The 18,200-nt window shown below is 40.4% G+C and overlaps 1 protein-coding gene across 1 annotated transcript in view; it reads right to left on the bottom strand.

Moving 5' to 3' along the window:
- Positions 1 to 913: 913 nt before the first annotated feature.
- The window catches only part of tdrd12 (tudor domain containing 12), a 28,263-nt gene continuing 10,976 nt past the window's right edge, over positions 914 to 18,200 (bottom strand). Inside the window, exons 16-35 of the mRNA XM_061077296.1 lie at positions 16,015 to 16,200; positions 15,723 to 15,876; positions 15,468 to 15,595; positions 14,823 to 15,014; positions 13,934 to 14,062; positions 13,426 to 13,543; positions 10,643 to 10,782; positions 10,307 to 10,524; positions 10,034 to 10,115; positions 9,570 to 9,754; positions 9,146 to 9,353; positions 8,233 to 8,325; positions 7,302 to 7,474; positions 6,931 to 7,224; positions 3,249 to 3,319; positions 3,096 to 3,171; positions 2,801 to 2,914; positions 1,355 to 1,508; positions 1,088 to 1,148; positions 914 to 987 (exon numbers count right to left, since the gene is read on the bottom strand). Of these exons, the coding sequence (XP_060933279.1) occupies positions 914 to 987; positions 1,088 to 1,148; positions 1,355 to 1,508; positions 2,801 to 2,914; positions 3,096 to 3,171; positions 3,249 to 3,319; positions 6,931 to 7,224; positions 7,302 to 7,474; positions 8,233 to 8,325; positions 9,146 to 9,353; positions 9,570 to 9,754; positions 10,034 to 10,115; positions 10,307 to 10,524; positions 10,643 to 10,782; positions 13,426 to 13,543; positions 13,934 to 14,062; positions 14,823 to 15,014; positions 15,468 to 15,595; positions 15,723 to 15,876; positions 16,015 to 16,200 (2,850 nt within the window). The remainder of the gene's footprint in view (positions 988 to 1,087; positions 1,149 to 1,354; positions 1,509 to 2,800; positions 2,915 to 3,095; positions 3,172 to 3,248; positions 3,320 to 6,930; positions 7,225 to 7,301; positions 7,475 to 8,232; positions 8,326 to 9,145; positions 9,354 to 9,569; positions 9,755 to 10,033; positions 10,116 to 10,306; positions 10,525 to 10,642; positions 10,783 to 13,425; positions 13,544 to 13,933; positions 14,063 to 14,822; positions 15,015 to 15,467; positions 15,596 to 15,722; positions 15,877 to 16,014; positions 16,201 to 18,200) is intronic.

Here is an 18,200-nt window from a genome sequence, read left to right as displayed (position 1 = left end):
TTATGAATGTTGGGGCTTGCAAACACTTGACACCACATGAGCAGTATGGAAGCATTTTATGTTTTTCCTGTTTTCTGTCTGAGATGTGTCATATGCCAATTAAATTCACATCGCCCAACCCTACTTATAATCGTACTTTGATGATTTGGATCTTTAGTACCGCCCCAAAATAAGCACAAACTGGAGGAGCTACTCATAGCTGGAAGTGGAATTACTTAAAGGTAGCTCCCAAAACATAGAAAATAAACAAACATATTGGAAAAAGTCGTGAATTTTTGATGACATGTCAGTTTACAAACAAGACTTATTATTTGTTATTGTAAGTCTGACCCACATTGATGGGGTGGACAAGGAAGTAGAGGCATTTATCCATATAATGAAATGCAATTGAACAGGACCACAATCTGCAGCCTACAAAATGTAATGAAGTTGAATAATCTACAAAGAAGATAACCAGCTTCATGACAGAGGGATTGATAGCTGGACTATTTTAATTAGTTTTCATTAGATAGAGATTTAGCATGACAGAGCTTCTATCTAGAAATGAAAAATGGCAACAGTGAAAAACAAATAGGGACAGAGCCTATTTTCTTCTTTTCTTTTCTTTTTCACATGGAGGTGAACAGATTCTAGCTAAAGTTATGGATGAACTCTTAATAACATTTAACTGTGACAGTCACATTGCATGCCACATTTTACTTGAGATAAATTTATGAATCAGACTTTGAGCAGTACCTAAATGTTTAAATCTCAAAGATCTGAAATGTTCAGATAATTCACTGCAGAAGTTTCTATTCACAGAACCCTGACAGTACAATCCTTATTATTGAGGTCGTCAATGGTCACAACTCAATGTATGACAAAAATATTCCTGTGATCCTTAGATTGTAATAGATAAGCACAGAGTTTATCTTCAGTCACTCTCACTGCCACTCTCTGAGTTCACATACAAGTTATCCTTTCCTGTGTTCGCCACAAACCACAGACCTGGAGACCAAAACACAAAAAGAATACACATCGGTTTAATGTAGCAAATATTTTTAACGTTTTAACGGTTTTTAACGGTTTAACGTACTATGGCTCTAACCATTTGGTGCTTTGTCTTCATTCTTCTCAAAATGCTCCACATCATAACTCACAAAAATATTCTGTAAGAGAAAATACAAAATATACAGCAGTCTTGGGATTTTGTCATTTTAGAGGTGTAACATCCCTAAAAAGTACAGCTTAGAATAGTACAGTATGGCAGAGTACAATAGTATATTGCATTACTGTCAGTACTTTGATGCTTTCCAGACTTTTCACTACCAGCAGTATATTTCTGAGGTGGAATAAACGAATGTAACTGCAGTACCTTGTTCCTGAGCAGTTTTTCCCAGTGCCCCTGCTGTTGTTTGAACAGTTTGAGGACTGGCTCATTGGACTTCATTTCCCAGCAGCAGCGGTCCACAGCAATGTTGCCCTGAAGCTCCAGGTCAGCTCTGTAGGACTGACTGTTCACTCTGCCACTGAGCACAAAGCAGCAGAGAGTGAGATTGTTAATCTGATTACACATAAAAACAAGGATTTACTTCAGTTTTCTTTCTTTTTGCTTTTTTGCACCAATAGACGTTAATTTAGTGTTATGCACCTATCGATTGTTTTTTTAGCGATTCATCTAGCGATTCATTTTTTGATCACAGCACGGAGACAGCCTTTGCAAAAGTCACTAATGGCATCAAATAACTTTATTAGAGTGTCTGTCCTCGTTCTGTTAGATCTTAGTACATCATTCAACACTATTGACAATCAAATTATGACAGCGACTAGAACAGTAATTAGCATTAAAGGAACCGCCCTAAACTGGTTTAAAATCATATTTTTCCGATAGACTCCGATTCGTGCAAATTAATGTTGAGTCATCTATGCGCACCAAAGTTAACCACGGTATTCCACAGGGCTCTGCATTGGGCCCAATTTTATTCTCATTATATTTGCTTCCACTACGAAAAATGATCAGGACACACTCGGTAAATTTCCACTGCTATTCGAATGACAGCCAGTTCTTGTCAATAAAACCTGAACAGTGTAATCAATTAACAAAACTCCAAGCACGTGACAAAGACATAAAAACCTGGATGACCCGCAATTTTCTCTTATTAAACTCAGATGAAACAGAGGTTCTAATACTTGGCCCTAAACACCTTAGAGATACATTATCTAATGATATCGCAGCTCTAGACGACATTGCCTTTGCTTCCCATGAAACAGTCAGGAACTTGGGAGTGATCTTCGATCCCGACTTGTCCTTTAATTCTCACTTAAAACAAATTTCTAGGACCGCCTTCTTCCACAAGCGTAATATCTCAAAAAACAGACATGTCCTTTCACAAAAAGATGCAGAAAAACTAGTCCACGCCTTTGTTACATCAAGACTTGATTATGTAATTCTTTATTATCAGGCTCCAGCAGTAGGTCGTTAAAGACCAGTATATTAGTAAGATAAAATGGTGAACATTTCTCGAACAAGCAAAATCAAGCAACGATGAGCTCAGCCAATCAAAGATATAGGATATATGAGATTGTGTCATTAACTTTGACTCCAAACTATGTTTGATATGTTTCCTTAATATGGAACCACCAGTATTTTTCTTGGTCATGGTTTAAGCTCAGGTTTGTTGTGAGTTTAACTCACACAGATGCTATGCTAAACATGTGCCCACTCCCACTTGTGTGAAGTGATCTGGATAAAAAGCTCCAGTAAATGTTTGATGTGATGTGAAGGAGGTAAGTGATCATTGGTGGTCTGCTCCTGACAGACCTGTAGATGACCCTGTCAAGGTAGAAGTCACAGCGCTGACTCTCTGGGTTCATCAACTTCACTGTTACAATCACAGCGTCGGACGTCTGGTACCAGCGGATCTGAGGATGGAAACTGAAACTACCAAAGTAAAGACTAATATATTTAACCTTTAGTTATAAAAATAAACCACCTTGTTTCTATAGCAGTCAACAACTGATATAACATGTCTATAATCTGAATAATGCTTGTAAACACAAGTGAAGAAATTACAATAATATATTTTTTTTAACTATCCAGATAACTTGTCTTGTACCTTTTTTCATCGTAGTTTTTTTCATTAGTGCTGACGGTGACCTGCTGGCTTTGACTTTCATTGCCACCTGCAGGAAAACACATTAGTATATCGGAAATCTAATAGTGTAAATTAGGATAAAACCTGTGAAGCTGAAGAATAGAAATGTATTTTTACCACTATCGAAGGAGTTGAGACAACCAGCCAGGTTGGTCATGGGACAAAGTTCACCTCCATCTCTGTTCCTGTAAATCAACAAGTTTTGTTAAATCCACAAGTCAGGCAGACTGTGGTTAAAGACACTCGTGATATTTTGAATATTTCTGAAATTTGTGTGTGTTGATTGTTTTCTATGACTGGACTATCTTATGATGCTGATGTATGTGCTCAGTATTGTTCATATGCAGTATAATTATGTTCCAAAATTTGTTTGATCTTGTGAATTTCAATATTTTTTCAGAAGGTGGCGGTTGGTACTTGGAGGTTTACATCTGGTTCACCATTAGATTACATAGATCAGGGGTCACCAAACTTTTTTAGACTGAGAGCTACTTCGAAGGTACTGAGTAGTACGAAGGCCCACTTCTTTCCAGTGGTGGGAAGTAACAAAGTAGAAATACTTTGTTACTGTACTTAAGTAGATTTTTCACATATCTGTACTTTACTTGAGTATTTATTTCCCTGACGACTTTTAACTCGATACATTTGAGCACAAACATCTGTACTTTCTACTTCTTACATTCTCAAAACTGGCTCGTTGAAAAACGATGGCAGAAATGGCAAGCCTACTTGGCCAATGAGTGAGACTGTATGCACGTACTGGGTTTGATACTTTGTCTTTTGGATTTATTGATCACCCCTGGACCTTGAATTTTGGTAATTGTTCAATGTTTTGTATTTGTCTTTTGTTTTACCTCCCTGTACTAAAAGATGAAAATGGTCTATAAATAAAGAGTTAAAAAAAAAAAAAAAAACTGGCTCGTTACTTGAGCAGCGGAGGTTGGCGCAACGTGCACCTTTACGCACGGTGCACCTCTCTCGCTCTCTTGCTCCTGCAGGAGCTCGGTTCAGTCTTTATTATTAGGGCCAGAGCACTGACAGGAACTGACAGGCACTGACAGGCACTGACAGACGTGAGGCCCTATTGAAATTGTAAGGATTATTATTCAGGCAAATGAATTTGGTTTTTGAGGGCCTTTATTAGGTGACTTTACATAATTTTTTGAAGGTATTCCTTTTTCGATTCACATTCGTTTTCCCTTTCCTGCTTCGTGTCAACATCTGCACATAAATACATAACTCAAAGCAACAAGTGGTTAACCTGTCTTAAAGAAAATATTGCAAGTATATGGTTTAAACAAAAACTGTTGGTAAATAGATTATCATTGGTTGGCCGTGTCTACTTAGTCTTACATGTCCAAGTCCAACAAAACAAACAGATTTAAAACAAGTCGAGATGGAAAAACAAACAACACAACCAATTATTTAAGCAAACGCAAAAACAACTTTCAGCCAACACAACCAAAAACAAACACTGTGTCGTGGACTACTGCATATTCACGCACACAATTCAGGTTTTTTAATGGACCTCGCCAAATGAAACCCTGGGTAATCAGGCCCAGTTTTACAATATATATATAGTGATGTTATAATTTTTCAGTCAGTTGAAATAAATCCGGAACTGAACAATTTTGGGTTGTTTTGTGTCTGTATAGGCCTACTATAAAAAGCACTTAGCATTTTTACTTTTGATTACATTTCAACACCAGATACTTTTGATACTTAAGTACATTTAATATGAGCAACTCTAAGACTTTTACTCAAGTCATTTTCTGACAGGTGACTTTTACCGGAGTCACTTTCAAGTAAGATATCTGTACTTTTACTCAAGTATGGCTTTCAAGTACTTTATACACCACTGCTTGTTTGATACACACGTCCTGAATAACAGAGTTGCACAGATCACCTTTTAATATTATTAATAATATATGTGAAGAGACTGTCTGATCAAGTTAATGTTAATTATTCCTCGAAATAATTATTAACAATGATTTCCACAACAATGATTGTAGGAAACAGATATATTAATACATGCAACATTTATTTCTGTTAAACTGTTTCAACTTTGCTTAAATTCAACTTAATTGAAGTACTTTTGGTGACATTTATCACTACATGCCTCCATCAGTCTGTTCTTTTTCAAAAGTAGATCAAAAATAACCAAATAACCACTTATAAGCACTTTGTTACAAGATGATAAAGCTCAACCAAAAATAACACATGCATATGACTGGGGTGTAATGTTTCTAAGTGTCTTCTTCGTTTTTTTGGTCTCATACTGTCAGCTGCCAGAGTTTTCAGACCTAAAATCCATACAAGTCTCTCCTCATGTCCTCCTTCATTCACTGTGAACCCAAGAGCAAGACAGGCTTCATCTTACTTTCTTTTCAACCTGGTGACATTTATCACTACATTCCTCCATCAGTCTGTACTTTTTAAAAAATAGAGAAAAAATTTATTCAATTAAAATCACTTTGTCACAAAGATGATAAAGCTCAACCAAAAAGAACACATGCATGTAACAGGGTGTAATGTTTCTTAGTGTCTTCTTAATTTGTTTGGTCTCATAGAGTTTTCAGACATGAAATACACACTTGTCGCTCCTCATGTCCTACCACATTGACTGTGAACCCAAGAGCAAGACAGGTTTCATCGTACTTTCTTTTCAACTTGGTTTTTGAACACTGTCTCTTGTTTGTCCCTGACCGGCTGCTTCACGTGAACGATGCTCTCCACTGTGTGTGTCTCTGAGTGAGTGGGTGGGGGCGGGGCGGAGCCCCGGGGCCTGAGTGTGTGCGCGACGTGCACGTCACTGCACAGGGAGCCGCTGCAGAGGGGCTGAAGCCGCGGGCTGCTGACCACTGGCTACGGCGAAAGAGCGATTTGTTTACTGCGATTTGTTTACTGCTTAGATGCAGACGTCAAAACATTAGTTCGGCTCTAATATTAGTTGCGCCTCACATTTCCTCCTAACGGTCGCGCGCCCCACACAGTTTGAGAATCACTGCTCTGAACGAATGATTGGGGGCGGAGCCCCGGGGCCTGTGTGTGTGTGTGTGTGCTGTCTGGACACACACACACACATGTCCCCCTCCCAGTAGCGCGCCCTAGCTGTTTGAAAACACTGGCATAGAGTGATGGTGGTTTGACTATTTTTGAAATTTCAAATTTAATTTATTTTTTTTTTTTAATTTAGAGCATGCCTTGCGGGCGACTCGCGGGGTCCCTGCGGGCACCGTGTTGGTGGCCCCTGACAAAGATCATGTGATCCCTGATTACTCAACCCGGCACTATAATCTTAATATCCTGTCGTGTGATGCACCATAATTTTCCAATTCACAAATACAAGTTCATGTTTGAGATTAATTTGAAGAACATGAATGAAGTTTCTCATGTGTGTGATGCATCTTAATGTAAAAAACTGTTTTAAATCTCCTGTATTCTGAACCTGCCTTAAGGAACCGTCTGCTACCTCCTAAAGTGAACCAGAGTGTTAAGGAGCCAAATGCAGGCACTAACACTTGGCCGGTAATGAATTTGATGTGAACCCCCCCCCCCCCCCCCCCCCCCCCCAAAGCTGTAAACCTAGGGGAAACACTGTATACTATTGAGATCTTGGAGAAAGAAAGATCTCAATAGGGAAATAATGATTACAGCATATCAGGAAACTGTTCAGCGAAACGTAACAGAAGAAAAAGCTTTGAAGTCTGAAAAAAATAAAACCTAGTCAAACTAGTGATTTTTCAGTGTTATTGGTAAATCTATTTGAGCAGAACTTGGGAGTGAGGACACCAACCTCATCATCTGTTTAGCTGACTTTAGATCAGGAGTGCGATTGTATCTCTGTTCATCTGCAGCCTGAATTTCTGAAAGAGCTTCCTGCTCAAACACTGGGAACAGGCGGAGTTGACAAGCTGGTGGTGCTGGGACTGGGGTGTGGTTCATTGGAGATACTGGACTTAATGGCACACATGGCTCGAGTGGAGGAGGGTCAGAGAGCTTCCTGGCCTTGGCTGCTCTGAAGACTTCAGCCAGAACTTCTTCCTCAGCTTTGATCCTGAATTCAAGAGACACCGAGTTGTCCTTCAATCTACAAACGACACAGGCAACATACTGCTTCAGCCTTTTTCATTTATTGACAGTTGTCTCAGTTCAGTGTTGCCTTACCCATAGTTGGGGCCTGCCTCTTTGCGGCTGCTGTCTTCCCCCTCCTGGCACAGTGCCCTCAGCAGTTTTAGATGCTCCGGGTTGCCGACTCCCATTCCAGTATTCAGAATCTCAGACTGGACACTATATTCGTTGATGACAGTTTTCATTCCGGGCACCTGGCTCATCCGGACCTCGAAAACAGGAAATTACCAAATTTGCTGATGCCCATAGAAACCAAACCGTCCAAGGATCACAGACTTGAAAGGAAGCTCTGGTTTGTTTAAAACTATTGAAATTGGTCCAGTAGCTCTTCTCCACCTGCAGCCATGAAACGGGGCAATGTAATCTTATGGGGCAACAGTGACAGTCTATAAAATGTTTTTCCACCAATAAAAGGCTCAAATTGTTATTTCGCATCTTTGCTAAAAGCCTAGCAACATTACGCATGTCTCTCTTAACGTGAAGCTCACTCAACTGTGCAGCAACTGTTCCTCCTTTTCTGTCTACTCTCTGTCCCTACATAAACTCCGGCTCAAGCAAGTATGGACGAACATCAAAGTCAAATGCTTCATTGAGATTATCCACATTAGAAAAAGATTCAGAATTTCAGCCGTTAAAAATTATCTTAGTAAAATCTCAACTCCTCTGCAACTCCCACTCATGTTTCCATCACCGTCCTCCTGCAGCTACCCAAGTCTCACAGGACTGGAGTCTCATTGGAGTGAGACTTGTCACTTGAGTGTCACTGTTGCCACATAAGATTATACTGTAGCCACTGCCACTGTGTTGCGGCTGCCAGTGGAGGCGATCTTCTGGAGCCTTGAAGCTTTTGTGTGTATCATTCATTCACAAACCCACAATTATAGGACCAAGGTTGACGAATAGCTCACAAAATGTTGACCATCAATAACGCAGTGACTTTATGAGGAGATGATGAGTGAAAACGCACCATGGGATCAACAAAGACAGTGTTTCCGAGACTGAGAACTGCTCTGGTGCGGTGCTGCAGACCTCGGATCTTCTGACTGATGGCTCTGGTGACCTGCAGAAAAAATTTATGATATTGCATGACTAAACAAAAGCTGTCTTTATAAACAGGGCTCCAGAACGACCAAGAATTTTCCAGTGCACCCAAACTTTTAGCTGGTGTTTCTCTGTATGAGCTCAAGTCATGTCGCTTCCTCATCTCATCTACCACCCCATCATACACTGACACACGTGAAGCTGAATTGAGGGAGAGGAGGGAAACTAGCCCGTAAATGTCTAATAGGGAAAGGCGTCCACTACTGACAGACTGTGTAAAATTATTATTACTGCTGATTTAGGATCAGAACAGAAGCAGCGGTTGGTTTGTATCGTGTCAGAGTCTGTCTGAGTATCCTCCCTCCACACCTGACCTGCGCTCACTTTACACTTTAACTATAAACACCAACACTAATCACAAGTTATTAGGACCTGAACAGAACTGGAGTTTACTATGTTTGATTGATTCGACCCAGAGTTTAGAAGACACATACTACTATTATAGGCTTATTCTGCTGTGCAAAACCAAAATACTGACTGATTTCTGTGGCTCTGTGTTAATAACAGCATCACAACACTATTTGATTACAGTGAATCAGTTAACTAAGCATTCTGTAACAGTCTGTTCAAAATGTCAGGTGCTTTTTTAAAGATGAATTTCTTGATTAATCTTTGATTACATTCTGGCCCACCATCTCCTGGCTTACAAAACAATTGGCTCACGGCCAAACTTACTTGTCAACTCCTGACATAATGGATGAACGAAGTATATTAATATAGAAAAAAAATTGCGGTATTGTGATCATCTGTAAGAGCAAAGTGAGGTGATGGGCAAGAACCTTTGGGTGCCAGTCGATCTCGGCATCAACTGGTTTGACGCGGCAGACAATGATCTCCACAGCCTGGCAGGACAGAGAGTGAAACTGCTCCGGCAGCTGAAGGATCTGATGGGATTTCACCTCCTCTTCCTTTCCATTGTCAATAAACCGCACGAAGACCGTGAAAAACAAGCGGTCACCTCTGTCGGGAACGGAGAGGATCTTCACCCTGCCAGGGTGCAAACAATTCTGTTAACAGGTGTTTACCTACATAGCTGTAACTCAGAAAGACCAATACCGTTCTTAAAGGTGAAATAAGCTACAGTTAAAAAAAATAAGAAAATTCTGTGTCATTCAGCCTCAAGTGTTGTGGCTGAAGGATGTTTCAAGCCTGTAAAGCATGTGTGATCATCTCCTGAGCTTGTATTTATTTCTTAGGTCAGACCTGTGGAAGGTGTTGTCCTCCTGCACAGCGTATAGGCCTCCTTCCGACAACTCTGTGCCGGCTCCTGGTTTCTTATCAGCATAGTAAGAAGCCATCTCAGATGCTAAGCCATCAAAACCAGTCTCATCTTTCCTGATGATGCGACCATAGAAGACTGATGCCGTCTTGATATAGAGAGGTAAAACCTGAGACACAACACAGGTCCAAATTAGTACACTGTACTCTGCAGCAGATTAATCTCAATTTAACTATTTCAAATCAAAGAACTTAATATTTTTTCAATAAACGAGATTAAAACTTCCAAACAACACAATTTGAGAAAATTAAAGTTAAAGTTTGTTAAATTAGCAGATCTTTTTGTTTGTCTGTTTATAGGTAAGTTCTGTAAGGAGTGAGAAAGAAATCTTTGACAGAAATTTAGAAACAAGAGACACAACAAAAGAAACAGATACAAATGTCCTCACTTCTATGACACCAGATGCAGGAAGGTCGGACTGGTCCAGCTGGGAAATTAACTTGTGACGGTCGGGACATGTTCTACTGTCTCTGCAGAGGAGAAACAAACAAAAAACAAACGATTTTACAAATCAGCAAAGTGTAAAATATTTTTTTCTTCAGAATTCAGTATTTAACATTCTGTTGAAACTCCCATGTGTTGGATAAAAACAAAATTACACAAACTCACAAATAATACAAATAATTCATAAAGCAGTTTAACATTATTTGAAGAAGCAGACCTGCAGACTCCAAGGCTCTTCAGGTAGCTGCAGAGAGGCCTGTTGGTCTTTAGGTCCTCCCTTGCCATATGGATGCCCTGGCCGAAAGACAGTAGCTCAGGGGGCAGCAAGGCGTTAGTTCGTCCCAGGTAACGCACAACCCCCACAACATGAGGAGCGTCCCTCTCTGAGATCAACAGCACTGACCTGGTGACAGGAGGGACGCTCGCTGTTTGATCCTGGGTTGAAACCTTAAAGAAATCAAAGACACATTTTATCCAGGGCACTTACTGGATTTATTTATAAAATATTTTTTAACCAAATTTATCCTGAGAATAATGACTCGAATATTCTCACCCGTTCCGAGAGGTTTCTGAAGTTTTCAGACATGCTGAAGAGTCGACTGCCAAACACTTTGGGAGAAGTGGGGAAACCGTAGTGGATGACGCAAGATGCATCTCTGATTCCAAAACACTTCAGACATTCGTTGGTGGTCACTACAAGTCAATTGTCAAAGAACAAAAGGTCAGGGATAGCAGCACTCCTAATGTTCAGGGAGAAAATTCAGTGAACTGTAGGTTGATACCTAATTAGAGCAGAATTATGGGTTTCATGTACTAGTGAAAAAAGTTGAATTTCTCTTTTAATCAACCGTAAAGAGATATAATCATTATTTAGAAAAAAAGGCTTCAAATGTCTTCAAGATGTGGAGGGTCATGCAAGGAGCTTTTTATTCACTTGCCAAGTTCTGTCTGTTATAAGAGCTACCACTTAGTATTAACAATTAACGTCCGAGCAGCAGTATGAGGACGATCAAAAGTCTGGCTGTGCTTTGACAGAGAAAACGACAAAAAGGAAAAGGGTGTTTAAAAGCTGCAAGTCGGCTCGCGCCTATGGAGGACCATACATGACTTAAGTATAAATAAATAAAAAAATAAATGAATGAATAAATACAGAAAAAAATAAAAAAGGAAAAACATAAATTAATACAGAAATAAATAAATAAATACGTTAACAACAGAAATGTCTAAATAAATGTCTTAAATATATTTGCACATTTATTTATTCCCTGATTTATATTTTTCACGTTTTCAATCACCTTATGCTAATGAGAAAGGCGGGCCTAACCGCAGTCTCATGCAGGATTGGTCACAGGAGTTTAATTATCCAGCCTTTCAATGCTGACTGGTGTCCAGTAGCTGTTTGCAGTGTTGAGCCAGTTCACACTTAAAATGAACTAGTTCAAGTTCAGAGGGTTAGTTCAGGTTATTTTTTATTGGGATGATTAAGGTGTCAGTAATCCTGACTGTGAGCGTCACGTCTCGTGTTCTCCTAAGCACAAGGAGAGAGCAGAGAGGAGGAGGAAGCAGAAACTCCTGCTTGGAAAAAAAACAAGCCTGCAGCTTCTGCTCTGCCCATGAAGCAGCTGATCTCTGAGCAGATGTGACCAGAGAATCTATGTGTTTTCACTGTTTTACAAAGTCACCGAGCGGCTGCATCGCGGTGACGAGCTCAAGTCTCAGTTTCTGTCTCTGTGCGAGTGTGTGGCACTGAGGGTTGCGGAGTCCCGGTGCCTGTGTGTGCGTATAGCTCAGTTGACCAATCCTGCTCGAGACTGAGTTTGGTACCGCCTACCTCATTTACATATGGACAATTAAATGTTGAAATATAAATGTGTTGAAAAAAATAAAAGTTGAAATAAATGTGGGAATAAGTTTAACACATTTATTAATTTATCTATCGCAACTTTTACGTATTTCAACATTTATTTAATTCCACATTTAATTGTCTCATATGTAAATGAGGTATTAGGTCCAAAACTCAGTCTCGAGCAGGATTGGTCAACTGAGCTATACACACACGCAGGCACCGGGGCTCCGCCCCCCTCAGTGCCACACACTCGCACAGAGACAGAAACTGAGACTTGAGCTCGTCACCGCGATGCAGCCGCTCAGTGACTTTGTAAAACAGTGAAAACACAGAGTTTCTCTGGTCACATCTGCTCAGAGATCAGCTGCTTCATGGGCAGAGCAGAAGCTGCAGGCTTGTTTTTTTCCAAGCAGGAGTTTCTGCTTCCTCCTCCTCTCTGCTCTCTCCTTGTGCTCAGGAGAACACGAGATGTGACGCTCACAGTCAGGATTACTGACACCTTAATCATCCCAATAAAAAATAACCTGAACCAACCCTCTGAACTTGAACTAGTTCATTTTAAGTGTGAACTGGCTCAACACTGCAAACAGCTACTGGACACCAGTCAGCATTAAAAGGCTGGATAATTACACTCCCGTGACCAATCCTGCATGAGACTGCGGTTAGGCCCGCCTTTCTCATTAGCATAAGGTAATTGAAAACGTGAAAAATATAAAGCAGGGAATAAATAAATGTGCAAATATATTTAAGACATTTATTTAGACATTTCTGTTATTAACGTATTTATTTATTTATTTCTGTATTAATTTATGTTTTTCCTTTTTTATTTTTTTCTGTATTTATTCATTCATTTATTTTTTTATTTATTTATACTTAAGTCATGTATGGTCCTCCATACGCGCATTGAATCGGGCCAAATATTTAGTGCAGCAAAGCACAAAATAATCGATTTGTTTGATGTTTTGGGGTCTCCAAGTGTGAGTGTGTCAGCCTGCTCAGCAAGCACAAGGACATTGAGTCCTGTCTCGGGATGAGCCAGGGACTGTGGGCCGCGAGACACAGTTGTCTTCAGCAATGAAGGTAAAGATGACTAAAGAGAAAACTGTGGATCGTTGCATACATCTTAACATGCTCTCCAATTTCCTAAAATCTGTGTTGTCTACCTACAGCACTGAATTTTCTTTAGTTATCACATTTTGCCCCCATTGCTGCTCTGATGGACTTTTATTTTTCTAGAAAATGTCTTTATAGTATGTAAGTATTTATCCTATAAATACGTTGTACAGGAACAAGCAGTTATAAATGTATGCAATGCTATGTTAATATTCTGTTAATGCTAAAAAGAAAAAAAAAGTTGCGTACATTGTACTTGAAAATCTGAATATATAAGTGGAATCTGAATCAATAAAATTCTAATGACTCCCAGACCTAGTGAGCTCCAAATATTGTTTACTGCTAAGTAAAGAGCAGCTATCAGAATCATTGTTTACCCAGAATAACATGAGTTCCAGGCCCGATGGTTTTCCTCCACTGCTGGATGACAAAGTCGAACTGGTATGGCAATCCTTCGTGAGTCTTGAGGCAGAAAGCAGATTTGTGACTCACGGCCTGGAGATGAGAAAAAAAAGAAAACACTGCTTAGCTTCAGGGAAACTCTGGATACTGTGATGTCATCACTATTCATTATTATTCATGTGGATGTAGAGTATAATGGATAAAAAACTAATTTAACATCGTCTCGCCTTATTGTTACAACTGGTGGTAAAATTTGTCTCTGTGCTCCACATTACAAACAAAGTGTATATTTTTTCTTATATGCCAACTTTCCATTGTTTTAGACAATGTACTGAAGCTTACCACAGCTGAGTGTACTTCACAGGTAGACAAGACTTACAGTTTGATAAAACCTGATGTGTTGGGCAAACAGTGATTCTACCTCTCCAAAGAGGATTTATAGCACTGGGGTTAACAATATAAGAACTGAAGTTGTTGTTTCACCTTGAAAACATCTTCAACTTCCTGAGCGCAGTTGGCTATGATCAGAGTCTTCTGTCCAACATCTGGGCTGAAATCCAACATCCCCAACAGTTCTGAGATCTTACTGCTCTCTAGAGTCATGAGGATGAACTGTAGGAAGAGAAACTTTAAATAAAATCACAATTTTTTTTTACCATAAAATATAGCAGCAAAATTGTTATATTCTTAAAAAATGTATAACATTCGATAATAAGATTAATGTAAATAATAAATGTGAACTTGAATATATACTCTGCTCAGGTTGTGCGGTCAGCAAAGTTAATGCTGTTACACCATGTTCGTGCACATTAGATAACTTGCCACACCTTTTGCTTCATTTATTTTATTGACATAAAACTTGTTTGGTTCATTTTTGTGCATCAGTGGTTACACTCACTAATGATCAATACGTTTTATGATGCTACGCTTATAAAGTTTAAGTGTCTGTTCATCACAGCAGCAATCACACCACAGAGTTACAATCTTATCACATGACACCAGGAGTTGACTAACGAGGATGATGAGGATTTGGTGTTAAAAGACAGTTAAAATATTGGATATTTTGACGGTCTACTGTCACAACTGACAGGTCAGCGTGTTATTGAGAGTTATATGAGAGAGAGCAGTACAGGTTGCATTTTTTCTGTCTGAGTCAGAGTGAACAACTAGACGGGTATTGTTATTGTGTCGTACATTCTCAACCTGATGCTGACACTTTATGGAGGAGTGGGACATGATCCAAGTTGTTAGCCTTGGTGGAGGTATGTGCTTTTTGAGCGCCCTTCTAGTTTACCATATTTTGATATTTTAGGATCTATCTGAGCAAAGTGTGTCATGGCAACAGGATTAGGTTTTTGCTTTAATGAATTACCTGCTGAACGTTACCATAGAGAGCAGCTTCCTCAGGGACAGTCATAACAATGCAGGGGTATGGCATGTGATTGGTTAACAATCCATCCATTTGACTGGTCCATCTTTTCGCCACGGCAACAAGCTGCTGAGGACTGGAGGCCTTCTCCTCGCTGGAGGTCACCTTCTGGAAATGCTGCAAAATGATCTCCATCTAACAGGAGATTCAGTTTTATGTTTTTTTTTAATGTTCGGGGAAAAAATCCTTTCATTTTGTAGGAGAGGAAAGGCTTATGAGACCATAAACCATTACTTACTACGCCTGATCTATTTTACAATCATTTTATTGCAGAGAAAAAAATATCCCTCCCTAATTGGTTCCTTTTCAATGTGTGTGTTGTTTGTTTATATTTCCTACATGTGTATACCTTAGAGAAAAAAAGCAAAAAAGGAAGCAGATGTCGTCATCTGAACATTTATTTTAAAGAGATGACAGGTCAAAAAAGGAAGCTGTTATCTTAATTCCACACTGCAAACTGATGTGATTTCTACATTAGTTAAAATATTGTATATTATAATACATTTTATATTAGAATATTGTTAAAGCTGTTCACTGTTTGCAGCTACTTTAGCCCAGTAGCTGACAAATATAAAGAATGATGTTTACCTCATCCGGAGCGAAAGTGAAGAGCTGGTCGGCCTCATCCAACAGCAGGTGATGAAGTCGCAGGAACATGAAGCAGTGACAAGACAGCAGACGGACAAAACTAAAGGGTGTGGTCACTAACAGCAGGCCTGTTAAAATTCAAAGATACAAGAACTCATGTGTCTGCATTTGGAGATCTCATTAATAATCATAGAAATGTTGAGGCATGATCTGATCACCAGCAGATCAGGAGGACTAAGAATGTGCTTTGCTCACAGTTCTTCGGGATCCTGATAGTCTTGGCCTCGTCCTTCCCAACACCCAGCAGCAGGACGATGGGATGGAGCACCTGGCTGATCTTGAAATCCTCCAGCAGGTCATACACCTGCTGGACTTTCTCCCAGCCTGGACACAGCAGCACTGCAATGGGCTGGATACCAATCAACACAGAAAGATCAGATCCCAAAATTAGAGCACCACCCTCTGAAAACAAAAATATCAGATCATATGGTAAAGTATGCAAGTTTAATTCCATAAACACCTTCCTGATCGGGGTTCATATACTCACCCCTGTGCTGGAGGTGAGGGAACTGAAGATGGAGTTGAGTAGGATGTGGGTGAGGAGTGGTGCTAGGTAGCTGAGCGGCTGGTCAGCAACTTGGGACACGATGATGGTGTTGCATCCTCGAGACACAGCTGGCCAGCTGTAACAGTCAGCTGGAGACAGAGTGCTGTACTTCTTCCTCTGAAGCACCTAGAAACAGATTGATCACGATGTCCAAAAATCAGGTGGAGTTAACCAATGTGGCTTGGAGTCAGAGTGAATAAACATCTTTCTGATAGAAAGTCTACAAACAAAAACAAGATCCCAAAGTTTATTTGGCTTTCCATCATCTCATCATTAGTCTTTTTGTCAGTGACAGCTGCAGTTGATCAGGGGAAGGCCACTGAAAGATCTGCAGCGAGCCAATCATCTCCCTTTGTCTCTGGTCACCCCTGCCAAGGGGAAGCCTTCAAGGGCAAACTGGCTCCTGGAGCTCCTTCAGTTGAAGTTTGGAAGGAGTTCTTCTGTTACTGTGGTGCCAGCTGTGGTTGGTACTGGTGGCCCTTTTCCATAGTCATGTTAGTCAAATAGTGCTATAGTGTCAAACTACTACTGTCAGTGTCTGTAGTTTTTGCCAAATAGTCTCAACTAGTCAAGGTCCAGTGGTGGATCACTGAGACACTTCCAAAGCTGCTATTTCTACCAGTGGTGTGCTGTCAGGGAAAGCAAGTCAAGCAGTGCGTGACCTGTTGAATCTAAAGTGTCTAAAAAGAGACATCAATTAATCGATCCCTAAGTGCCAGCGATATCTCCCCTTCCATCTAGTCCCAAGCCAACGCTGTGCCTATTAAAGGATCTGTTGTTGCCTGTTTGCTTTCATTATGAATTTATCTCCTGTTGTGGAGAAATTACAGGAAAAGTTCAGTAAAGACAAATTAATGGCAGGTTATTGTCTCGAGAAGCTATCTTGTGTACTGTTTGCAAATACCGGAGCCTATCAAGCAGAAGGGAGAGCAGCTTGTTTTGAGGTTGTATGCTTTGAGGATCAAACCTGGGATCTCTGATGGCAGACTGACAACAGACCGAGTGCTTGTCAAGTTAACGCTGACTCCACCTGCACTGTTCAGAGATCCGGTATGCTGTGACTTGTGTGCACTATCATACGCAGTGTGAAAATTACTTAGGAAGTTACTAAGTTTTTGTCTTCCTCAGTGAAAAACCAGACAAATTACATTGCTTATACACCTGTGTAAGACCTGCCGGGAGTTTGAGAAAGAATATTGTTACAAAAGCTGAGCAGATAGTTGTTTACACTATCACCAGGGGCGGCTCCTGGCATAGGCGAAGTAGGCGGTTGCCTAGGGCGCAAAATGCCGAGAGGGCGGCACAAGGGACTGATTAATCATGACGTGACACATGCAATATAAACCAAAACATTCACATCACAACATCATCTTCTAAACCCGGGGACGCACCGGAGATAGAAGCGCAGCGAGGCGCCACGAAAGCTGTCCGCTTCCTTTCCGCGCCCATGTTAAATAATTGGGCTGTCCGCACCGGCAGCGTTGTGCCGGGAAGCTGCGGGCAGCGCCGCGGCCGGCTCGCGATCTGCAGCGATGGTTCCGGGGTCTATTCTATTTTTTTCGCTCGCTGCGAGCAAATCGGGCCGGAAAACACACTGAAAATTGATATATTTCAAACGATCTATCATGTCACTACAGATATGATGTCGGAAATGGCAACACAGTTGTAAGTGCTGTTGTGGCGATCTCAGGGTATTCTGCCGTGACTTTAATCCAGGACACCGGCAGAGTTGTTTTCTCAAACATACTTTAAGGGCCGCCGTCATTTGCGATCTCGGGCAGCTGATCTTTTTCTTAAACAGACCTGCTGGATTCATCTGGTTTGATGACAAATGGGTCCGACAAATACCGTGCTGGTTTGTGGTCAGCGAAAAAGTGACGTGACCGAGACGAGCGTCTTGACATGCATAAAGCATGAGTCATAACGCAGAGGATCCGGTAATTTTTCAAAATAAAACGGTTTTATTTTTGAAAAACTACCGGATACTAGATAAAACAGAAAACATGTAAAATGTTTATTCTTTCTGTGCGGCCCGGTACCAAATGACCCACAAATGGGCCTGTTGCCCTGTTGATTACAATAAATAGGTCTAAAAAAATATATGTATTGTGTTTGACTGTTCAGTA

This window comes from Limanda limanda, chromosome 8 (assembly GCF_963576545.1).
Source record: "Limanda limanda chromosome 8, fLimLim1.1, whole genome shotgun sequence".
Classification (NCBI taxonomy): domain Eukaryota; kingdom Metazoa; phylum Chordata; class Actinopteri; order Pleuronectiformes; family Pleuronectidae; genus Limanda; species Limanda limanda.
Note: the sequence above shows the minus strand (reverse complement) of the source record. Positions and strands in the feature narration are given on the sequence as shown.